The 26,736-nt window shown below is 40.2% G+C and overlaps 1 protein-coding gene across 1 annotated transcript in view; it reads left to right on the top strand.

Moving 5' to 3' along the window:
• LOC126298331 (dynein axonemal heavy chain 7-like) overlaps window positions 1-26,736 on the top strand; it is a 1,150,327-nt gene that overhangs the window by 15,894 nt on the left and 1,107,697 nt on the right. The window contains exons 2-3 of the mRNA XM_049989626.1: window positions 9,809-10,070; window positions 22,572-22,715. Coding sequence (XP_049845583.1) covers window positions 9,809-10,070; window positions 22,572-22,715 — 406 coding nt within the window. The remainder of the gene's footprint in view (window positions 1-9,808; window positions 10,071-22,571; window positions 22,716-26,736) is intronic.

The raw sequence follows: 26,736 nt of genomic DNA, 5'->3' as shown, positions 1-26,736 counted from the left end.
TGAGCAGCAGATGGAAAAGACAGAGAACTCAAGTGATGCTATATGAAAAGGCCCACGAGAGGAAAAGATTTGAAGGATTAAAGTGCAGCCAACAGACCTGACAGCGAATAATGGAAAAGCAACAGTTGCAGGGGGGTGTGTACCTCCCTGCAGCGTTAGTGACCGTGCAGAAAGGTGCGTACGTCACGATCATTTTGAATACTACAGAAGAAGGGGTTATATTGAAGTGTTTTGTAGTGAAGATAGACGCAGTATCTGACATAGAAGAAGGCGAGTAGCCCCGCATAATTTTCATAGGGCCTGTGAACCAGGAGACAAGCTCGCGGATTAGCAGGTTAAAGGAAATGATTCGAGTGCGTCATTTAAACGAAGAAGAAAGGCACTCGATTACTGAGCTATGTATTGCATGCCGTGATGTATTTTACTTGCCTGGAGATAGCCTAACGTACACAGAGACGGTGAAGCATTACATTACGACATTACGTTGAAACCAGAGGCACCAGGTAAAGTTATAGATATCCCGTCATATCGGCTACCAGAAGTGCAAAACGAGTTCCTCCTAAACCAGTTTGATATAACGATAAGTGAAGGTACTATTATGCCGAGCACGAGTGGCTTTAATTTCCCGTTGCTATTAATTCCGCAGAAGCTAAATGCTTCAGGTAAGCGAGAGTGGAGGGTAGTCGCATACTATCAAAGGTTGAATGACATCTGCATTAGCACTAATTTCCACTACCCCGATTCGATGAGATCCTAGATAGCTTAGGGAAGGGCAAGTTTTTCACCACATAGGATTATGTAAAGGGTTATCATCAGATACTGTGAAGGAAGACGATAGGGAGAAAACCGTCTACTCCCCGCCAGAGGGACATTACGAGCACAAGAGACCGACGATCGGAATAATAGATAACGGAGCCACTTTTTAGGGGGTGATGAACACAGTTCTAACTGGACTGCACTGACACAAGTTGTCCTTATAGTTAGATGATGTGGTCGTGTTTGGATCTACGGTGGAAGAACATGACGCCAGACTTGGAGAAGCGTTTGAAAGGTTCCGATCGCACAACTGAAAACTGCATGTTGACAAGTGTGAACTCCACCAGAAGGAAGTAACTCACTTGGGATACGTAATTAAGACTGAATATTTGAAACCACAGTCCCAGAAAGTGAGCACAATAAAAGAATATCCGAGGCCCAGTGCTACTAAGCAGTTGAAAAGTTTGCTAGGGATCGTGTTCTACTAAAGATGTTTCATCAAGGACTTCAATCGGGTAGCAAAACCATTCGATGAAGAAGAGAGCTAACTATGAATGATAAATACAGCAAGTAGCATCTTTCCAGGAATTCATAATCTCCACGGACACAAGCAAGGAAGCGATTGGCGCCCTTCTAAGTGAAGGAGAACTAGACCAGCATTTACTCCATCGCTGCCTTGGATATGATGTGTCCCATCGCTCGTGCGCTGACTGTAACACCATGTTCAAACTCACTTAAATCTTGATAACCTGCCATTGCAGCAGCAGTAGCCGATCTTTCAACTGCACCAGATACTTGTTGTCTTACATACGCGTTGCCGACTGCAGCGCTGTATTCTGCCGGTTTACATATTACTGTGTTTGCATACTCGTGCCTATACCAGTTCCTTTGGCGCTTCCGTGTAGATGTAATCAATCTAGATTGAACACACTTTATTTAACTAAAACGCTTTCTTGGAGTACACTAATTTCCAAACTCAATAACAACAAGAAACACAATAATTCATGTGGTGGCAAAAGCTAGATAAAAGTTACAAGACAATGAAAAGAAATAATAACAACCAAAATACTACGGTACACAATTCTAAAGTGGCGTTACGCCCAACAATATACCAGTTTCTGCAGAAAGACTGTGGCGAGTATCTACTGGGCTAGAGCCAGCATAGGTATTGACCGGACCTGTCCTAGCTGTAGGTACACAATGCCGGTCTGACTCTGCTGGCGTGCTTACAACACCGATTCTGTAGAGTGCTACATTTATTCACATTAGTTCCAACTGGTGAATCTGTGTCACATGGCTTTTATACGGAGAAGTGCCGTTTTTATGCGGAAAGTTTGTTGATGTTTTCATTCATTGGCGATGTTTTGATAGGAGCTCTCGAAGGAAGGTCGGCAGCCCACCTTGCTTGTCTGTTGTGTGGGCCCTCTAGCTGATAAGGGGCCGCTATCACGAACATGTCACCTCCAGGACCTAAAAGGACTCGGGCAGCGTCTGCACGAATTAGAACACGAGGTTTCACATATGCATCAGCAACAACTGCCACTCTCATAACCATAGGATTGCTTCTTAGGTATATCAAACCCTGCATGCAATGCTGGAAGTGGGAAGAAAAGAGGAGTTACGACTAGGTGCGTGTGAATTATGATCCAGCTCATTGGAAAATCTCACAAGAAGTGTACTCCTCGGGTGATATTCAACCTAACCATAGTGCTACACCACCACATACACAGAACCGCAGATGAAAGACAAATTTCGCCGCTAAAAATGCGACGCAGTCTCGTATCTATACACAAACAGCCCCAACAGTGTATAAAGATGCCACCAGTTGACGAGCAGGGCAGAGTTCAACAATTTGCAACTTCATGCCAGCAGAGGAGCCTTGGGCGTCTGTCAGCCAACAGCAGAAAATTACGTGAGTGAAAGAATCTATTCAGTTAAGCTTGTACACTAAAAATGACTTTCATTCTTGCCTTTACGTACCTCTGGAATGTGGGTAATTAATCCTGATGGTGTTCTTATGCCTACGACTGATTGTCACTCACAGTATGACGTGTAAGGGAGCCTGAGAGTTCTATCTGAGCACTATGACACTGGCTCCTTTTCATGAATCTATTCAATGTGATAGCCCAGGCAGGTTGTATGTTCTTACCATTTGAGTATCTAGAAAGCGTAATTTATGTTATATGCTCATTGAAATTATGACCCAGTGTGAGTGCTGTTCGTCTTTTTCATATACACTTGGTAAGAAGCAATAAAATCAGACCCACAAGTTTGTTCTTTCGTTTCTACCTCCCTGGTCTGACATCGGAGTCTTTCTGCACTGTCTCTAACCATAGAGACCTGATAAACCTCAGCCAGGCCTTGTCGAGGACTTATTTTCTTGCACGAAACCGCCCGTGTGCCAGTCTGTAGTCCCAAACAAATTCCACACTGTTTCCTATTCAGGTAAGTATATTGCGATCCCCGTCTTGTAACAACACAGTACTCACTTTTGTCCGACAGCAGAGGCTTTATCTTCAGGCAGCACTCAGGCGTCGCCAGGCAAAGACAGAGCAAGTATTTTTTTTTCAAATCTAAGAGAGTACAGTAGTTTCTTTTTTGTCGTGATTAGGGCTGTTTATCAGTATGAAGGATGACAGACCGAAATTTGTGTTTTTGACAAGTAAGCAGCAGCGGGCAGTGTTTAAATGGATAACTGTCTGAGTTATCACTAGTTTTTTCTAGAAAAACCTGAAAAGTACACACATTTGAAATAGTTTTACTAAGCCCAACCAGATCCGCCAGCAGCTAACATATGCCGAAGTTCCATAAGCAAAAATCATAGCTAATCCTGTATCCATGTCGTACAGGAACTAAGGTTTTATCTGAGTAGCGTAGGCCTCTCTTTTGCACGCAACGGTGTAGTATGGCATGAGAGCTTTTTGTAGAGTTGTTTATATATTGCAGTAGCCGACCTTGGCCGCATTGCTTTCCAATACTAGTATATCTCTAGGGTTCTTTTCCGGAATGTTTCAAGGCCAATATTAACAAGAACCATATCTCTGTAATTTTCTTTTCAATAGCTACTGAATGCAGTTATGAAAAGTATACGCTTCCTTTTTTTTAAAATAAAGTACTTATTTCAAAATCTCAATTGATAACAGGGCTCAGAGCAGTATCCGTAAGAAACGTTACTTTCCCCTCAGCATACTATCAATTTCCGGAAACCTCGTTTCCATATCTAGAACCTTTCACGAAATAAAAGGGGCGTCACATCTTACGTAATTCATACTGTATAGTCTAGTAAGGCCTCAGTTGTTTAAAGAATTGAACTCCCATGTACAGAACAGATTCAAACTTCTGATTACTTTATACGTAGTTATGTGTTAAAAATGTAACGTTAAAGATGTAAGTGATAAAAAGTTTAAGAAAGGTTTGCAATTTTGCATATGAGTATCGTCTGGGAAATTTGCACCCCATTCCAAGCAAAAGTTAGTTTTCATGCATGTCAATGTTTATGACGTCATATTTTCTTTATTGTGCGTCTTACAACATTATTATTTTGCAGCTATATTCAGTGGATGTGTGGATATTGTCTGTAAAATGTATTTCCAATAGAGTTGGTCCTAAAGAAGTAATACATTAAAACGTCTTACCCTATGTTGTAGTTTACACGAAAAGTGAAACGGTAGTAAGTGATAAACGTTTTTCATTTCATCATTTTGCGGGGGTGAGAACAGGAAGAACTTCGTACGGATTGGAGATTATCTGTTAAGTAGCTCTCTTTCTGAAATATTGGATGAATAAAGTCCGGGTATTTGCGCGCCGTGGGCTACCCTGCCACAGTTTCTAACTGTAATACTTGTCTTACTGTGTTAAACCTGTAACATAACATTATACCTCTTAAATATCAGATTATGGCACCATTATACATTTTTAAATTCAGTCTATAATTATATGAAATCCGGAAAATCAAGTTTATGTTGACTTTGGAACAGTCAGGTAGGACACCTACATCTACGGCTGGGCTACCATTCCTCGGATTAGTCCCTTATTAACATTTCTGTGCTTCCGTTTTCTTCATATTGCTGACACATTTTATTTATGTACCACAAGTTGATAAAAGAAAATAACTTGTGTTATGTTTTCTGTTGGGTTAAAATATGTCTTTTTGCTGATCTGGGTGAAACCATCAGCACTAACTCACCTTGCATCCAAGCCTGATATCCATCTGATGGTCTCCTTTACAATCAAAGGTAGGGTATGAAGTTCAGGAATTGTTAGCACCATCTCAGCGTGCTATCATCAGTTAAATGGTGGCGTTACTGTCTCGGTAGATCGTCTGCAGTCACTAGCCTATCCCTTGTTCCAGAGTATTCCTCATGACTCCAGAAAGGGACTGGCTTTTTTCCAACTTGTCTCGAATATATCGGTGTGCAGGCATCGCTTATACGGTGAGTCATGCCACTGGTGTAACCCAGTCATCCCTAGACGCTGTATCTAGAGTAAATTATCCCCAATTTATCCTGTAACTTTCAGTTTGATTTACGTAGCAACCATTGTGACAGCAGTCTTTTGGGAACTGCTCCATTTATTGAGTGTATTCAGATGAGGAAATGGGCACTGCAGTGAAAATTATTGTCTAACATTTGGTTTATATTCATATAAACGTAAAGTTTTTAACGCAAACCCGTGACCGGGCTGCCTGCTTAACTACAGGTAGAATGCCGCCTGTTTTCGATATGGCACTAGGAGGGGAGGGCATATTCATACAACGCTTTCAAATTTTTCACAGAAATATGGAAGTGTGATAAACAATAAGAATTATTTGCATAACGCCACTACCATTGTTGTGTGGTGCAATTGCATATTAAAACTTTGTAAATGAGAACCGATAAATTAATTGACTGTAAAGACAATTTCTAAGTGTTCTGTGACATCAGTTCAAGAATTCAGTCCTTTACTAGCTACAAGAAAAGAAATACAAGTGTGCAAATAATTTAATTAACTATTTAACGGCTGTGGTCTTGAAACCAATGCTACTTAATAGTAGGCAAGTAAACGCAAAATTTACAGTTTTGACTTCTGTCACTGGATAATATCGTATAAATTCCTCAGCTAGTAACCACTTCCCAGAAATTGCTAGTAGCAATTACTTGAAGATACCGGGCAGTTTCCTTGATGAAATGTCGTAGACTAATCACTGCTCGATCTGGTAGAAATGTAAGAACCTAATACTCAACAAATATACTGCGAAGGACTGGTGCACCACACATGTATGTTTATATGATTGTTTTTTTTATCAGTATAACAAAGAAAATGAATAGGACATCATCACAATGAAGGACAACAGTAATACAGGAAAACCGAAATAACATTTTATGTCAGTCTTATAATGCGAAAGTAATTTTCAAATTCTGAGACTGAAATAAAGAATTTTTTTCCTAATAGAAATTCATGAGTGAAATGTAAATACTGTATTCAGTAAGGACAACCACACAAGAAACTAAACTTTGTAGCACAGTTTTAAACTTCCAGTCTTCTTCAGAACACTGCACAAACAGATGTACACTAATGAATAAGCTACATGTGTCTACCATCTTTGTCAGGTGCTTATTATGGACTTTGCAGGTAGGGTGCATGAGGAGTTATTGAGGCTCACTCCATCAGAATTCAAAGAAATAGATTTACAGGGAGAGAAAGAGTCAGAGAGGAGGATCTAGCTGCAGCCACTGCACTCAAATGTGTTATGTTGATGAGTATGCTCTTCCGCTGGATGTCAGTCTTATCCTTGTCAATAGTGTGGTGGTGGTTATTTATATAGATAGAAAGGTTGTTTGAGGTCAAACTCACATAAAAAGAAATGCACTTGTGTAGCATGGACAGACAGAAGTAAATTGCACCAGATGGATGCGTTGGATGGGTCTTATGTTAAGATGTTTCATGTGTCATGTAGTTGGGGAATGAGCAGAATAAGCGTGAATCAGATTATTTTGTAGACTGTGAGAGTGTCAAAACATCATTTTAGGAGCAATTGGAATAATGTTGTGCAGGATGTCTCACTTCATTTGATCCTGAAATCTATGGCAATATTAAAAGTATGATAGGACGTGACATGGAAGATCTTTTGTAGATCAGATTTTTCCCGTATAGAGGCTTCCCATGAAGTATATATCTGGGATTTCAACGTGTTGGTAATGAGACTGCTCATCACTGCAAATGTATAATCTGTGGCAGAAAAACTGTTAAGGAGAGACTTTAGGATATAGAAACGTTTTAGCTATCATAGTGAAGTTATTTTAGTTGGTTACTAGGTTTTATATGGATAGAGGTTTTTGTGGAGACCTCAGTGAGAAGGAGACTGACATATTTATAGGAACCACATTTGGATTGATGAGGTCTCATTCCATTATCCTGAAGGTCTTGAAATTGCTGTATGAATACTGTTCATTTAACGAAGAGATAAAAAGTTTGATTGGGGTACAAGTTTCGTAAAAACCTCTGAGTGGATATTCAAATATATATATTAGGATGTCCCAAGATAGAATTGGGATTTTTTTTTTGGTGAAATCGAAAACGCATACCCTCTATTTTTTCTATTTGACCTTAATAACTCACATACTAAATACTATTACAATTAAATTATTATAACACGTGCCGACTTGACGCTAAATATGAGATCTGAAAACTTTTACTATGTGGGAATCGAGGGATTCTGGAACTTAATGATTGTTTGGTAAATAACACACCAAATTGCCCAAATTGTGTTTATTAACTATTTAACATGTAAAAACAGTCTCTACATTTTCTGCAGTCAGGAAAAATCTTTCGGTGTTCTTGTACCCAACGTAACAAAAATTGTTTTTGTTCCTCCTCAACCGAGATTAAACTATGAAAGTCTTGAATCAACTTGAGCGCTCTTTCAGCTGTATCATTCACTGCTCCCAGTGCTGAAACCTTCTTTCTAGTTTCTTGAAAGGAAGCATGGTTTGACCACATGACAGGACATTCGTGGAGAAAACTGTCATGAATTTTAATACGATGGAACAATGACTTGCTTCTGACTGAAATGAAGTCGTAGATCTTTTTCTCTGTAATTAAGAGAGAGCAAACCTGTTAACAAAACTGTGATGTAAACATAAAACTAAAGGAACAATGTCTCTATTCATTTCTTTAACTCGCCATACAATGGGCCGCTAAGTTCTTCCTTCGAAGGGATGTAACGCAGTACAGAAGATGTAAAAATATTTACTGTACGTGTATGCTAGGGATAAATATGATAGGGCTTTGTAATTTTAAAAATGAATCATTTCGGGAAATATCCCCAATGACTAACAGGCAAGCTATAAAATTCTTAGAGTGTGATTAAGACCTGTGGGAACTTTCTACAGTGGCAATGGTGAGCTCAGCTTGCTGTAGTCCTGGCTGGTGGAGCTTCGACACTGCAGCTGCTACCGGGAGAGACGCACGCGATAGGGGAGACAATGACACGGGAAACTACTCCTTGCGCTCTTTTAGTGTTAAATAAAGACTTTATCGTTCCTTTCCTACTCCAGTGGTGGTGCTAGCAACAAAAGAGTTGGCAATTGTTTAAACATGCAATATTAAAATAATTAACGGCATTTTGTGTGATCTGCAGTGTGTGTACATACGTGTCTGTAGAAACGCTACTACTTGTATTTCTTTTAATTCCCGCTGTTTCTTACTAATTAAGATGTGGGAGACCTAGATTGTTAAATACCATTTAGTATAGTGCTGTAGTGTGTCTGTAGAAACGTCCCTACATATTTCTTGAAGTGCGCAAAATTTTGATGCCCTTGACGTAATAGTGTATCATAGATGAAAGTAATGAAGGTAATTCAGCAATAGGATAAGACCCATTTGTATTTTCCGCCGTTTCCACACATTCTCTGTAATGTCAAAGTATTTAGGTCACTATGACGTAATTTTTGCATCATAAATTATAGTAATCAACATAATTCAGCCAGTAGGGTAACGCCCTGCCATTTGGACATCACCAAACTGGTGAAGTGGGGGGAGGGAGGGGGGGGGGAGATGGGTGGGAGCACCTGAAAGACATGTATCTAAAACAGCAATATCTCCAAAATTAATTGCCCAAAATTCATTAAATATCTTATTCTGTACATTTATATCAACGAGCATCAAATAACAGTCAAAACAACAGAGTTACTACGTCAAAATAGCGGAAGGATGTGATTGCTCAACATCGCGCAGCCCTCGCAGGCGCTAGCTGACTCAAAGGACAGGAAAGCACTCGTAGACTACGGTACGTTGCGGCGTGCAAGGAAAGCGTCTGATGTACTGGACAAATTATTTACCTCCTCACAGCACATTGGTCTGTCTTTTCCGCAACTGTAAAACCGCTTAACCTGTGAATAGAAGACACGAAAATAAGCACTCCAAAGCATCTGACGCCTCTTCAGAGATGAGTTAAAAAGTTTAAGTTTATAGAAAATAAATTTATGTCTCCCTGCATCATTAATAACAGATCAATAACATTTTCCACCAACGTCATGTCTTGTATAGTTTTTGTTTGGCAACAGGAAATTTCTGCATACTGAACGCTGTGTTATGGAAGTAAGAGTAAATCTACATTTTTAGAGCTCATGACTGAGTGCTCTCTGTCTCCATTCGTGAACGGTATAATGTACCTTTTGTACTCCGTTCACTCTGCCAACATGCCTCGAAGGGTCATTTCAGACTTAGACTGTTCGAACTTCGTCACTTTTGGGCAAGAAGGGTAGTTTCCCAGCCGAACTGGCGGACACTACAAATCTGTTGTGTTTAGTCTGCCGGTAGTTACCTTACTTTTATTTATTGTTACCGTATAACCCCATCTTTTAGAAGCACTTGTATTTAGATTGGAATTAGTATACACATAGTAAACCGCTAAAATTGCTTACATATTCATTTTTTGGCACTAAATGATTTGCATAATTGGATTACACAGGAGATGCATTACCCAGAAATACAATACATCCTGTAAAAGATTGCACCAACTTCTGTATTACATAAATTGACAAAAATCTAAAAGAAGAAAACTTTTTTCCAGAATATGTAAGACATTTGAAGAAATTGTTGAACGTGCATTAAAACCACCTGAAACTACTGAAGAACTTATAGCACTTGGCCAGCACATGGATTATGTGTCTAATACACTAATAGAAGAACTTGAAGAACGAATTCATGCTCAGATGCAGAAACTGGGAATCCTTCTGGAAACAACGCTGTTGACCAATGATCATTTAGAGTTAAACGCAAGAACAATACTTTGGCTTCAGGATATTCAACCTATATTCAAAGAAAATTCGTTGGTATGGAATATGTTTAAGTTTCTACGCACATGGTGCTTTTTTTAGCAATAGTTAATGACAAATTATTTACAAAATTGTATATTTACAAATTAAATAAGTTCCCTTATCAATTCAGATGACTGTTTCCATCCATCTGCTTAGCCCTGTTGTTTCTGACAAATCCCTCATCTAATCTACTTTAATAAGTACTACTTTAATATGTATGTACTGCTGTTTAACTTAACTACAACAAAAACTATTACAAAACTCTAATATAATTATGATTATATCAAAAAATTCATGAACGCATTTGGTATGGATAGACTATCTATCTGCTGGCCTTCCCAAACCACCTTGCGAATACACACACAGGTAGTTATCTGTTGCAGAATGATCTATTTATAGTGTCACTTTCCAATAAGAAAATTGCTTAATTTGTCTTTTAAAAGGAATATTTTTGTACCAGACATTTTAATGCACTTAGTAGGCTTCTAAACACACTTGCCATTTTTAGCCTATATTAACCAAACTTTTGCTGTAGTGCAACCTACATTTCACATTATTGGCACATTACTATTATAATGACACTACAACAACATTCTCTTTGTGTTACATATTTGTGACTCAATGTTAGACAAAATTGTGCAAATCTGAAATTAAGTTTATAACAGTTCCTTGTTCTATGGTGTTCTGTTTACTTACTATTCCATGTAGCCTATACAGTATGAACTACAGTGGTTACTGATGATCTGTATGTTAATTTTCTTTATAAATAGCTGCCCATACTTTTCTCAACTATAACGCAGTAGAGTCACAAGTGTGAACCTATTTAATCATTCAATTTTTTATCTTCATGTAAAATTGCTACCATTTACATATGTGAAACAACTGTCTCCACATTTAATTCATTAATTTTGTGGTCAGAGGCTACTGCATTTTTAATGTTTTTGAAGCACATAATTTGATGGATCGAAATTTAGAGCCAGTTGCCAATAATTTGACTATTTTGGTAATTTTGCAAAATCTTGCTCGACATTTGTACTTTTTTTGGGAGAGGGATTACAATTCCACATGAGAAGTGTGTTATTTGAGATCTAACACTACCACTGTCCACAAAATATATAGTGCACGCATACACTGCATTTATTCATCCCATATTTCCAGAGACATTGAGTGTGTCAAGTTGTACACTAACAGGTAGAATCCATCAGTGCAGACTACTAGGGAAATGTATACAAACAACTGTTACAACTGTTAATCTACAAAAGCTAACCACATTCATAAGCATGAGCGTTCCTGCTTATAAAAGAAAAGCAGCTGATTTGGAAAAAAGGCACTGATCTTCTTGTTAAACTACTCTGTTGATGTTTTTGTAGAATAATGTAACTTAGTTGTTTCAGAAAACATTGTTAACTGTGTACTTACTGCAAACATTAGAAGGTGCTGAATACATTTAAGACCAATTTTTAACCATAAATTACTTGCTCAAGCCCAAGAACTCTTGTAAATTGTAGAAAGAGTAACTAATAATTTCCTTTTTTATTTTTTGTTTTTTCATCCAGGAATTTCCAGTTTGCTGCTTGATGTCTACTGGCAACCTGTTGAAGCTCTTTGTAACAGAACACAGGATAAATCGCTTAAAAATGCACCGCAGATATGGTGGAAATGGAAAGTGCTACTGATGTGTGGTTTTCACACAACGCACTAGTTGTCAAGCGCTCATATTGTTAGCAATAAACAGATTGTAATTCTTAGCAAGTGTATTTCCCTAGAGACATTCACTTTTTAAATGGAGCAACAACTGTTGATACTAACAAACTAATAGTAGGATCAATTAGAATACCAATGGTATTTGTTGCAGCATTGTAGTGCGAGTCGTTTACCAGATACCGTATTTTGAAAAGTTCCCACACCAACACTTGTACACTACCTGTGGTAATACACTAAAGAACAATCAAGTGCATTCACTAGTTACGTGGATTCTGACCAGTAACAAGATTATTGACGATCACATACTGTGTTCAATATAACCACCAGAAAATCATCAGATGTAGTTGGTATGTAGTTGGAGACAGCGTCTTTCGGCTTTCCCCAAAGAAAAAGCTTACAGGCGATAAATCTGGGGCATTGGTCAGCCAAGCTGCAGGTCCTCTGTGTCCAATCCAACGATTTGGAAGCAATTCCTTCACACATGCTGTAGTAATTAGTGCACTATGCATTGAACAGCCATCATGTTGGTACCACAGGTTCCTTTCAGTTTGCAAGAAAACGTCTTCTATCCTCCGTGGAAGATGGTCTGTTAGGAGGCTGCGACACTTGTGCGTGTTCAGTGTTCCAGTCCATGAAAAATAGGAGTACGAACTGACGGCTCATTATCCCACACCACATGTGTACACTCCATGGACGTTGACGTTGGAACTGACGAAACCAATGGAGTTTGTCAAACAGACCTATAGTGCAAGTTTCGGTGGTTTACCTGGCCATGACTGGTAAATGTGGCTTCATGAATAAATAAGATACACGATACATCTGGAGTATCCTGTGTCACTGCCCATGTGCAGAAGTTAACACGACTGTCATAATTGTCTCCATGTAGCTCGTGATGGGGAAAGATTTCATAGGGATGGAGCTTATGTCGACGGCGAATGCATTGGACACGTCTGGCTCATGCCACTTCCTCAGGTGATTGCGAGGGAACTAACGCACGAATCAACTACAACAGCAGCAAGACCATTCACTTCTCCCTCTTCTGTCGTCACTTGTTTCCTTTCGCTACGTTGTCTAGGTGTTACGCTCCCACTTTCACGTAAATGGATGAAGAAGTTGATAAATAATTAACGAGATGGTTGACGCCTATTAAGATATCTTGTCGTATACACCTTACAAGAACGAACTGCTTTGCTCCTACGCTCTCCATACACAATGAGCATGAAGCCTTTTTCAGCACTGGTAAATCCCATCGCCCACTCACAACCTACTTCACTCAAGGAATAGATAAGCACACTGCAAGCAAACATAACAACACCTCGTACGTAGTGACTACGCAGGCTGAATGGCACAAACAAGTGTCGGTGCGGAAACTTTGCAAAATACGGTATCTCGTAAACTACTCGCACTAGAATACTGCAAAAAACACTACTGATGTTCTAATTTACTCTACTTTTAGTTTGTTATTGTCAATAGCCATTGTTCCATTTTAAAAAAAGTATGATTACACAAAAGCATTCATTTTCTAAGTATTATTACTATCTGTTTATTGGCTATCAATATTAACTCCTGACTACTGATCCGTACTGTGCAAACCCCACAGCAATAGCACTTTCCACTTACGCAGTATCTGCGATGCACGTTTTAGGTGATTCAGCCCGTGTGAGATTCCATTCCAAACTGACTATAGGCACGCAAAGTCCATTTGAAAATTTTTATATTGTGATTGACCGTTTCACAGTACATTCCAACTTCAGTCTTATTATTGGCCACATATATAGTTCGGGAGTAAATACAAGAATCTCTAAGTTCTTCACAAGGCTTTTGCAGGAGTGTAGGTTATGTACTTCTCACACCTTGCATTGCTCTCGATTATGTCATATTGATAGATGTGTGAGCTGTTCATATTGGTTTGGCATTGCGTTATACGAGCTATGAACCACGAAGCCGGTTGTATTCCACTCCAGGCTGTCACAGAGACAATTAATTGCGTAAGCTAGCATTCGTCATTACAATACAGAGCAAGAAAATGTTGAGATAGTGAAATTTGCGGCTAAGCTGTTTGCTGCCAAAGCGTCAATGGGTAGTTTCCAGTACTAGCTTCGCTTCTAAATGATAATAACGCCCACATTGTACAGTAAACTGCCTGAAACGAGAACTGAACATCAACGACATTTTTAATTACCATCGAGTTGCATAGTGCAAAAATGGGCAGGATGCCGGTGGTGAAAGCTTGTTTACTGTTGTAAATAATTTGACAGTATCTAATGAGGGTAATACAGATTCTGAATGTGAAATTGTTTAAGAAAGCAAATTGATGAAATGTTATGTAGTGCAGTTCCACACATATAGATAAAAAAGCTGTGAGATAACCTGGAAGTAAGAACACATTTATTCAAGAAACAGTTACAGGAAGAAATTCCACTATCAAGCACCTGTACACACTATGTGGGGTACGGGAAGACATATCACTTAGCAAGTAACCACCTAGGGAGTTACTAGAGGAGATATAAACAGGTACGTAACTCGATTGAAGCTGCATGATGGAGTGCTAACGGTGAGGCATAGTCCAGCACCTAGGTCTGCGAGTGGGTGTCCATTGAAAGGAGGATTCATCAGTTTGATGGACGTCGGCGCTGGTTTGGAGTTACTGAGAATGAGGAACCACAAAGCAGTAATCACACTTGTCCACCATAACTCCCAACGATAATAAATTTTTCGGGAGCCATGCGTTTTCGTAAGTACTGCTTAGATGAAGGCATACAGTGCGGACTATTTCCAGACACGAGACTTGCAGAGGAAATTACTCCCATGCTGGCTGCATCTCCTGTCGTCGATTGGTACTCCACCAGACGGCAGTGGTAGCGCTTGCAGTGATGGCGCCCTCAGTTCACAGCAATCAAATTCGTTGTGGATGGGCTGGCTTACTACCCAGAACCATTGTTGACGAGCTGGCTTACATACATCTGTACAAGAGACAGATGATGCCTGGGGCCAGACCACCTGTGAGATGTGGGAGTGCTACAGTTGCTTCATTTCTTTTTTATCTAGCGGAGAAGATGGAAATGCCATGTTGCTGGCAGCTGAAGGTCCTGTATCCCCTCCCTCCTGTGGGTAGGGAGAGACAGTGACGCCCACCAAATGCCACAGGTGCATTGTCTATGGGTGTCCACACCAAAGAGGCCTATCTGCTGGGTAGACAAAGGAAATGTCCAAGGTGAAGGTAGCCTTTGGCAGCTGCATAACCAGGCCTTCACATACTGGTACCCAAGGTTGAGAGCCAGCATCCTCATACCTCATGGGTGACCTTTGGCAGTGAAGAATAGTGGAATGGGCAAGAAGAGGAGTGACTGACAAGAGAAACAGATTAAAGACAGGTGGTCGTAGCAGGACTGATGGCGTGGGGTGGCAAGGAAAGGAATGCAGAAACGGTAAAAGGAACACATTGGAGAAATATACTGAGTGCGAACAGGTCAGCCAATAAGCACAGAGAAAAGCATAACAGGAAGAGGGTGGAGCGCTATAAAGATAGATCTATTGGGCTCTCATTGCTGTAACGTGCATGAGAGCATGAGAAAAAGGTGGAGTACTGGAAATGCTCTGTTGAGCACTCACTGCCAGAGCATGCATAGGAGGGTAAGGAAAGGAAGAAGGAAGCCTTAGGTAAGGAATGGTGAATGGAGGGTCCCATAGAATCTGGGTGGCAAGCAGAGTGAGGTGAACTGGAGAAGTTCGTTGAGTGCAAAAGTTCTGCAGAGTGCCAGAGCCCTGGAGGGCCATTAACCTCAGAGCCTTGGAGGCTGTCGACTTCAAAGGCCATATGATCCAAGAGAAGAATGGCCCTGTAGATGGACAGAGAGAGGCTATGGAGTAGCGAGAGCAATGGAACTGAGCTGATGTCTGTGGTAGTGCCACCCACAAGAAGATGACTTGCCATGGTTGCAACGCACAAATGAAACAGGAAGCAGCATCATGGAGTGGGAGGAGACCGGCAGCCAGATGGCAGATAGAACACAATGCTGCTGGCAGGTTCCCAGATGTCGAGAAACATCGAGAGTATTGGGTTTGATGATTGTGCAGAAAGAGAAACACACAATAGAGGTAGATGGCAGAAAACAAAGAGTGACAGAATCAGAGGCAAAGAGAGAGCCTGGTGCTATTGACAGGACAAGAACCGAAAACAGGTTGCAATAGAGAAAAACAGGCAAAAATTGGCAGACCTAATCGCGTAAGCAGAGCCTTCGTTGAACATGACGGAGAGCGAAAATGTAGTATGTCTTTACCAAACGTCGTATGGGGCAAGACTGGGAGAAGCGGCTCTGAAGAGAATATAAAAATGTGTGATTATGTGGCCAATTCCTTCGTCTGAAGTAGTGCCAGCCCTGCGAAAGTTGCCTACCGCAACTGAAACATGGAGACCAATAGGGAGCAGTATTGCGGGGAGCTGAATGGGGCTGCATCTGGATGGCGGGCTAGAGGAAAGGCTGTGACGCCAAATCATTCCTGTCGCCAATCTGTTATGTACTGGGGTTTAGTACATACAGATAAAACAGCAAGTAAGTGAAGAAGAAGTAACACAGTTATTCAGTATAAAATTACAGTAATAAATAACACTGTCAAGCAACTGTACAGTCTATATATTCTTAATGTGCTTATCCAAATGCTGTGCAGCGCCCGCAGAAGACTTCATCACACATGGTAGTGCTAATAATGCTTCAGTCACTGGCAGCAGTGGCTGTGGCAAAGACAAGTGTGGCTCCCAGTCAGCGTTTGGCAATGTAACATAATAATAATAATACACTGTATGGAACATGAAATATAACCTCTGCATTTTTTGCTTCTTTAAATATAGAGCATGGCTCTCTAATTTCCATCTCAGAGGCGGTGGTAGGGCCATGAATGTGGTAAATTGTTTACAGTGCACTTTAGAGCTGTCCTATGACTGTGTGTGTGTGTGTGTGTGTGTGTGTGTGTGTGTGTGTGTGTGTGTGTGTGTGTGTGTGCATCTACCCTTACTTGGTATTCATGCCATTATTTACAAGTCCACCGTAATGTCGTGGTGTTTGACTCCTCTAAGTTGACTTGTAATGACACCATTGTTTCTAACTTGCTAATAATACAAGGGCGAGTTCCTTACAGTGAAACATAGATTGGGTACATAGCAAAAGTGTATTTTTTGCACAATTCTAATCGTTTAACATATGATATCGGCGTATTTGTTAAAACATCACACTGTGATAACTGTTTAACGTGTCATATAACTTTATTTGTTAAAATGTTGCACTGAGTAATTGTTTATCATGGGATATAAAGTATTTTTAAAGTTATCACACTGCTGAAAACATTTAACCTTTAAAGTCTCATATCTGTCTGTGTCTGCTGATGACGATCTTCAAGGGAAGGAAGGAAGGAAGGAAGGAATATCGGGTTTAACGTCCGGTGAACATCGAGGTCATTAGAGATGGAGCACAAGCTCAGATTGTGTCAAGGATGCAGAAGGAAATCGGCCGTGTTCTGTTGAATTTGCCTGGAGTGATTTGGAGACATCACGGGAAACCTAAATGTTGATGGCCGTACATGGACTTGAACCGCCGTCCTCCCGAATGAGACTCCAGTGTGCTAACCACTGCACCACCTCGCTCGGTGAAAAGCAGTAGAAAATCGGAAAAATAGCAGCAGATTGTCCTAAAACTGTTAATACCGTCGTATGTTGGTGTGCTTGTAGGAAATACCGTCGGGTATGATACTCTGGTGCAAACTGAAAACTAAATTCTGAATATCATCTGATCGTGCTGCTGCTGCAGATGCTTCATGATGTTGATCGACCAACTTATGGAGCATGAATAACTACCATACCCTCAAGAGGAGGAGGACGAGGAAGGTCAAATCCTATCACTAGGATTAAACTACAGAATTGGAGAAAGGGAGGTAGCCATTTTGAACCTTAAATTAGGGTAATTAAAAGGAAGTTAAGGGTCATAGCTTAGATAAGGTCAAAAGCATGTGGCGTTATTTTTCGTATACTGAAAAAGTGGGCAGTTTTGCTTACATAAGGCTAAAAGCATTGGCATTCATTTTGTTTACATAAAGGCCTAACTCAAGTGCATGCATTGGTTACATTAGGGTTATTGACGGGTATGGTCAAGTGGTTGGTTTATTTACATAAGGAGAACAATGAGCTTTCTGTTACAGGACTGGCGCTGCTCCACTAGTTACTGTCACAGACTGGTATAATATAAGAAATTCGAGACTTACAAAAGGAGACTACTTTTGGAGACCACCTACTTAAAGGAGGCCACAGTTACAAGATACAAAATGACGCCTTACATAACAAAGAATGGGAGATGAGCTACCTAGAAATCATGGAAATTACTAAACGAAAGTCCACTTGTCCGCACTTAGTACTGAATGATCAGGCACAATCCCTTACACTTCACTTCTAACTGCAGATACTACTAGTATTCCCATTCCAACCATTTTGTAAATTTTCCCTTCCACTCAGTAGGCTGCGCTTCCTCTATTTCAGTTACTGTAGTCTCAGATGCCGTCTTAAATTTTTTACTTTTTAGTCTGACCTATCATATTGTACATTTTCTTATTCAGTCATCCCCTCGGAATATAACTCCAAAGTTCACTACATGTTGTTCACTTCTTTTTCTTAGTAGAACAACAGTTTAAATTTTTCATGTAATTTATTATTTAACGTCTCGCATATTTTATTTAACCTAAGAATCTTACACCGCATTTAAACTGAAATAATTCAGCTCGTTTCAGGCAAACATTAACATATGTCGCCTTTGGAACGTACCGAAATTCTCAGTAACTGCGCTATTTTAAAATCTTTGATCCCACAATAATTCACAGCCACATATGTTTATCTATGTACCCGACGCTGGCGTTCTGCCAAAACTCGCTTTGTAAAATATTGTGGAATATTGCACTAGTCTCGTACGTTTTTTGATTCATAACGTCTTCATGAGATTTTCGATTGATGATAATGATCTGTATGGCGAAGTCTCAACATGAGAAAACTGTAGCGGAACGCAGAAAGACGCTTGGTTCAAGGATAGGTAGTTGACCTTGAACGTATTACAAAATATATATGATAATAACCTTCATTGTTAGGCCACACTGCTGACAAACAACCACTGGAAAACACATTTCGGAAAAAATGATACACTGTCCATGGAGAAAGTTTTATTGATTATGTTTTTTATATTTTATACGAAATAATCATATGAACATTTCCAATGGTCATCTTCAGACTAAAAGCACATCAATGTGTGCTACATGTGCCTTTAGTCCGAAGACAACCATTGGCTAGTCGAAACCCGCTACGGCATAAAATACGGTATACAAAAACCAAACTGACACTTACTAAATATCTGGAAGTATGTGTACGGAGAGATTTAGAGTGGAATTATCTCATTAAACTAGTTGTAGCGAAGGCATTTGCAAAGCTGAGGTTTACTGGAAAAAGCTTGAGGAAGGAATCTTCCCATAAGTGACATAACTTACAGAAGCCTTGTTCGAGCGTTTCTCCTTTTTCTGGGAACCTTACCAAGTAGTATTTATGGCAGAAACAGGGAAAGTATGAAGAAGTGTACCACGTTTCGTCACGGATTGGTTTATTAAGCGCGAAACTATAAGGAAGTGCTCATTCAGTTCCAGTGACTGACTCTTCAAGAGAGGCGTTGTATTCGGCGAGGTAGTATGCTTTTGGAACTGCGAGAGTGTCTCTTCCTACAACAGTCACCAACATATTTCTTTCTCCTACATATATCTCGTGAAAAAACAATGAAGATAAAATTATAGAGATTCCACTTCATTTCGAGGCTCTTTGGCCTTGCGCACCATTGCTAACTAGAGCGGTAAGGGAACAAGTGACAGTCGTACGCGGTAGTACATTACGCCACCTACAGGTAACCTATAGAAAGTTGGTGCATAATATGCACAGTCCAGGTTGACACGCACTACAGAGGCCTCTGGGAGCGACTGTGTAAATGGGAAATGCCTTTGCGGTCATTCCCGTTAGCCACTGCTCCGCGTGTCAGTTTGTATTCACGAATAATAGAAGTACACGATTATTTTGTGCTAATTTTTCACACTCACGATTCAGTGGAGTATCACAGTATGGTTTGAGATACACTGCAACAGTGCGTATTTCCTTAGTACGGAATTGCAATTATGCTGGAAAGAAGTTGTAAATGCCCAAGAAAAAAGACCAGAGAACCTTCAAGTTCGTGAAAAATATTGATGAAAGAAGTGGGAAAACTTATTTGAAGACTTTTGCTTTTATTTAACCTTTCAACAGCTTCTTCGTCAGAACTGTAGTATAGTGGTCGTATAATAGGAGTTAAAACTAAGATTTGAAAAAAAGTATCTAATGTAATTAAAACAAAAAAATCAAGTTAAGCAAACCCGTAAAATCTGTGCTGTCTTTCTATGTATGTCTTCCGTTAATCTGGCTTGTTATTAGCCTACATACACTCCTGGAAATTGAAATAAGAACACCGTAAATTCATTGTCCCAGGAAGAGGAAACTTTATTGACACATTCCTGGGGTCAGATACATCACATGATCACACTGACAGAACCACAGGCACATAGACACAGGCAACAGAGCATGCACAATATCGGCACTAGTACAGTCTATATCCACCTTTCGCAGCAATGCAGGCTGCTATTCTCCCATGGAGACGATAGTAGAGATGCTGGATGTAGTCCTGTGGAACAGCTTGCCATGCCATTTCTACCTGGCGCCTCAGTTGGACCAGCGTTCGCGCTGTACGTGCAGACCGCGTGAGACGACGCTTCATCCGGTCCCAAACATGACAATGGAGGACAGATCCGGAGATCTTGCTGACCAGGGTAGTTGACTTACACCTTCTAGAGCACGTTGGGTGGCACGGAATACATGCGGACATGCATTGTCCTGTTGGAACAGCAAGTTCCCTTGCCGGTCTAGGAATGGTAGAACGATGGGTTCGATGACGGTTTGGATGTACCGTGCACTATTCAGTGTCCCCTCGACGATCACCAGAGGTGTACGGCTAGTGTAGGAGATCGCTCCCCACACCATGATGCCGGGTATTGGTCCTGTGTGCCTCGGTCGTATGCAGTCCTGATTGTGGCGCTCACCTGCACGGCGCCAAACACGCATACGACCATAATTGGCACCAAGGCAGAAGCGACTCTCATCGCTGAAGACGACACGTCTCCATTCGTCCCTCCATTCACGCCTGTCGCGACACCACTGGAGGCGGGCTGCACGATGTTGGGGCGTGAGCGGAAGACGGCCTAACGGTGTGCGGGACCGTAGCCCAGCTTCATGGAGACGGTTGCGAATGGTCCTCGCCGATACCTCAGGAGCAACAGTGTCCCTAATTTGCTGGGAAGTGGCGGTGCGGTCCCCTACGGCACTGCGTAGGATCCTACGGTCTTGGCATGCGTCCGTGCGTCGCTGCGGTCCGGTCCCAGGTCGACGGGCACGTGCACCTTCCGCCGACCACTGGCGACAACATCGATGTACTGTGGAGACCTCACGTCCCACGTGTTGAGCAATTCGGCGGTACGTCCACCCGGCCTCCCACATGCCCACTATACGCCCTCCCTCAAAGTCCGTCAACTGCACATGCGGTTCACGTCCACGCTGTCGCCGGCATGCTACCAGTGTTAAAGACAGCGATGGAGCTCCGTATGCCACGGCAAACTGGCTGACACTGACGGCGTCGGTGTACAAATGCTGCGCAGCTAGCGCCATTCGACGGCCAACACCGCGGTTCCTGGTGTGTCCACTGTGCCGTGCGTGTGATCATTGCCTGTACAGCCCTCTCGCAGTGCCCGGAGCAAGTATGGTGGGTCTGACACACCGGTGTCAATGTGTTCTTTTTTCCATTTCCAGGAGTGTATTTCAGCAGTATTATAGGCTGAGCCGCATGAGCGTTTTGTAGGTAACAACTTTTGTAGATTGACTGAATTTTTCCAGTATCACACCAATGCATCGATGTCTGCCACACGCGTTACCTACCATTGAGCCTATGTGATCATTTTATTTCATATCTCTAATAATTCTTTTCCTACACACATGTGTTTGTGTGAGTTGAATGACCCCCACTTTTCAGTAATTGATATTGCATGACTTTGCAGTCATAAGAAACTCTGTCATTGCATTTTCTGAAGAGTACAGTTATTTCCAGAAGTTTAAGCAAATTGCCAACTTTGCACCAGTTGCAAATCTTAACAATATCGGACTGGAGATCTGTGCTGGCTCTTCCACGCAGAACGCCATCACAAATAACAGTATTATCTGAAAAAGTTCTTAGGTTAATATAAATATTTTCTGTCAGGTTATTAATGTATGAAGAAATAATTCAATACTACAGCGGTTCAATACGTAGTTGTAAACGTGTTTCTATCAAAAAACTGAAACAGAACGAAAGAAATGTGAGAAGCTGTGCAAGTAGGTGCAAGGTGTATTCCTGCATGAATAAATAAACAAATAAATTCTTTTGTGGTGACAATAAAGCACATGTTGTATGCTGAGTTCCCATCAGCAATGCCATGCGGTAATAATATTAGGAGCAGAATATTAGATTACTTGCTTATTGACACAGACTCCATCATTCCTGATATTACGCTTCAGAGTATGTTCTATAAAAGATTTCAGTGTTAACGCTGTTGACTACATACTTGTGCGCATTCATACTTGTTTTTCATTTTGGAATACTACTGCTTGTATGTAAATTTTATTCAGTGTCAATAAAAAATCTATAGATGACAGACGTTTCCCATTAAACGATTTCTCTCTTTCAGATGTACGACAAATACAAGACAGACTTTGAAGAAAATTTGCAACAGAAAACTGAATTAGTGAATAAACAGTTAGAAGATTTGGCACCAAAACTTTCTATTATGAATCATATGGAAGAGTTTACAAATGCTTCTTCTTACATTCCAGTAAGTGTGTACAAATATTTCACAAAGAAGTATCATTCCAGCTGATGCAAAATATTAACCTGAAATTATATGTAACTTAATTTTGCATTATGGTCATTAAAACATTTGTCTGAGTGTTTCTGCCTTCGGGATGCTTTCATATTCCATGCATCCATTAAGTAGGTGACAGTATATGATAGATAAGGATAAAAATTATGACTTTAAATTAGAGGATATATTAATCTGATACGCTCAGATAGATTTATAATGAAAATATTTCTAATGCAGATAGTTTCTTTAAAATATACATATATAACAAATGTAGGAACTAAAGAACCAATAATGAAAAAAATTCTGTATGGTGTACAGTGTATGCACTCACATGGATGTAATTTTATTCAGCTGATATAGATTACTCCTATAGTCTTCTCTACACGACTCACATTGTTTTACAAATAGGTACTGTGTACTGGTATTGTGTACTGATTCTAGCATCTGTTTCAATCAGGTTCTAAGCTTCACCAAAGTTCCTATATCCTCAAAAATCTCTCTATAACTCATTTATTCCAGTTCCTTTTTGGACCATAAACACTCTTCGTGCTATGAATACCACTATGACTACATATAAGTTTTCAACCTCTTCACTTTCCGGGTCCTGAGTACGACTTTTATCTGATGCAGAACCCATGTAACGCCAAAGATAGACGCGTCAATACTTACTCACCTTCCGCAAGCTGCCATTACATACTGTAACAAGTTTCAGCATTCTGTGTCGTTAATTACGTGTACCAGACATATTAAATATGAATGAACATATTTTTCTGCAGGTGAACTTGAAGAGGGTAATATTCATGGCGCTCATTCTCTTACATGAAGCTCTTTCCTATTAATATTTATCAAATGAAAGGTCGATGATACGTTATTGGCTTTTATGTGCCGAATTTATTCACAAAATTGTAATTTATGTCAAAACATTTGATTTCTTCGTCTACTAGCATAACAGTGTTATAAAACACTGTCTTATGCTGTCAGAATTAAAATTCAGCCTTAATTCATAATCTCATTATCGTCATGCATATGTCATTCTGGAAAATATTATTTTTACAAGTGGATGAATCATTGTGTTACAAAAAATGGAATAATTGCAAGAAATTAATTTTTTGTCAGATATTAAGATAGTGGTTCTACCATTATTTCCTGAAACTGCTTGAAGATCGCAAGTCCACTAAGGTTCACCAGGCCCATTGGTTATGTGTTGCACATTTCCAGCATTACTTCAAAGCATTTTACAAATTCACAGGGACGACTTGTCGTTTCAATACTAGGAAAGACTGCGAATTTATTACCAATGTTTTCATATTCTCGAACGACGAGCAGAGTCCAACAGATTATTTCTCTCCTTCAACTGTATCTCTAAATCGGTGGTTTTGGCAGCTTTATCTTGTGGAAACCGTCTAAGTGCACCTCAAGTAACAAAACAGCTTGTAAATAAAACATACTTTATCAATCAAAGAATTTGTCAGCGACCGGCAAATGTATTTTCTTTACTCGTTCCTGAAAATCTCGCTAGATGATGAAGCTCATATTGTCATAGTCTAATACACTCTAGCAATGTATGTAAAAACTTCACATAATTTTACTAAAGAGAAGAGATTCGAATGTCAGGAGGAAAAAGTATCTGTAACACTATCAAAAGATTGGTACTAAATATTTACTAATGACTCATTACAGAGATGAGAATTCGAGAATGAAAGTTCGTCCACTATTAATTCTCCTTGTTGTAAGCAGTGGAACATTAAACTTTTGGCTGTAGACATTGGTATGACTCCCTTAGATTTAGAGATTTGTGCCTTCCGGCAGCCCATAAAATCTGCTGCGCCTCCAAACTTCTGCTAAATGGTGCTAGCAGGCATTTCAAGGTGCAGCCTTAAGAGTTGCTACTATGTGTTTGCGAAACACTACTCAAAGTCAAAAGTTCTAAAACAGTAGACTATCATTATTTAAATCCATACACAAACTACTCAAAAAAGCTTCCGGATAATTTAAGTTCTGTAATAAATTACTGGAAAATTTGTTTTAATATTTTTTAGAGTGTATCCGTTTAAGAGCCTTTAACTGTAAACGGACTGTGTAAATTCCTAATATTCTCATTTTATCCAACTACGAAAGATCCACCCCATTCTTCCCAACGTCGTGCCGACATCATGATGCTCTCAGACAATCACAATGCTACAAGTTTTCGCATTATTTATCATTGGTATTGAAACACCCCATCTGGAAGCAACAAATCTTCATCTTTTATAGCTGAGACATTGGAAGAAGACACAGGTGGTACATACATATATAAACTGATATTAATAAATTATCCGTGTCAGTACAAGAGCAGATAATGATCTTATAACATGCAGTGTCATTTTACACATCCGCTCTCAAGTTATCCAATTGGGCTTCTTGGTGATGCGCCCCCTCCCCCCCCCCCCCCCACCCCCCCGCCACCTCAACACACACACACACACTCAATCTTCCCTGAGGAAGCACCAGGAATTGATCAAAGCCACCCATGGAACTCCCCAAAGCCTTAGACAGTTGTGTGACATGACATTAAATAGGCAGGAAACCTCTCTCAGCCAATGCGAGCAAAATAAAATGTCAGGATGCCCATCGCTCCACCTGGATAAATGTGGCTCCTCCTCCAACCCCTCCCCACTTTCATCTTTTATAACACGGAAACTTGAGTTGTTGGACTGCACTCAGGAGCTGGGCAGTATATGGAGAGGATCAGCATCTGTCTATTTGTTAATCGCAAATCATGTTAGGTCATGTCACTTGAGGTCTAGACTATGGGTATTCGTTAATAACAATTTAATGTTGTGCCATCCGACGTACCTGCAAAGAAATACCCTGGCAGATACTCTTATGCTTCCAGAATTTAACGTATTTATCCGTATTTTCCATATTTTTGTATTTTCCTCATTTTTCGTGATTTTCGCTCATTTTCGTATGTTTACCATGTTTTGCAGATTTATACGTATTTTTACACATTCCTCTTATTTTATTCAACTACGAAAGATCCACCCCATTGTTCCCAACGACGTGCCGACATCATGATGCTCTCAGACAATCACAATGCAGCATGTTTTCGAATAATTTATCATTGGTGTTGAAACACCCCCATCTGGAAGCACCAAATCTTCATCTTTTATAACTGAGACACCTGAGTGGGTACCATATGGAAAGATTGTAGGCTGTGTCTATTGCTTAATAACAAAATACGTTAAGTCGTGTTGCTCAAAATCCATTTCATAAGAACAGTTTAAAACTTCGTCATTCGAGACATAATCAGAGATCATAACCTGGCTGATATGTAAGTATTCTCTGTTATTCTTCCCAAATTTTACATATTTCTCACTCGTTTTCCAGCATTTTACACATTTTATCCAATTATGTGAACTCTGACACACAATGTCGTGCCGTGTCGCCCCGCAGTGACGGCATGATGCTCTCAGCTAATCACAATGCAGCATAGTCTCGATTTATGTATCATTACTAAGCCACCACATTACTAGTGTGTCTGTGCATGTGTGTTGACGTCATAATATATGTCTTAGAAACGAACACATTGGTAGAAATAGTAACATCACGTCATATAAATGATGCCATAGCAAATTCTATAAGAACTACCGATTTCTGACCAAAGATACTATATGAATGAGAATGATAGATAAACCCCTGCTAATTCACCACTACATTGCTAGATTGTGTGACACCGTAGGAAAATTCGTATGCCTTCAGCCAATGATATTGCGTGTGATTGTGTGTGTGCGCGAGCGCGGACGTGTGTGTGTAGCACACTGCTACAAAAAAGTACGTGCTTAGAAATAGAACTGACCATGACCAGTAACTGCAATCATGCAGCGAAAAGCACGTTGCCTGCAGGATACGCCAGCCCTCTAACTCCAACGTGTAGGTTATAGCCGTGAACATTGTAAGCATTCAAACCACCAGTGGCCAAAGATGTTGCCTTATAATACGTGTAATCCTC

This window comes from Schistocerca gregaria, chromosome X (genome assembly GCF_023897955.1).
Source record: "Schistocerca gregaria isolate iqSchGreg1 chromosome X, iqSchGreg1.2, whole genome shotgun sequence".
Classification (NCBI taxonomy): domain Eukaryota; kingdom Metazoa; phylum Arthropoda; class Insecta; order Orthoptera; family Acrididae; genus Schistocerca; species Schistocerca gregaria.
The sequence above is the reverse complement of the archived record's forward strand: the minus strand, read 5'-3'. Positions and strand labels throughout refer to the sequence as shown.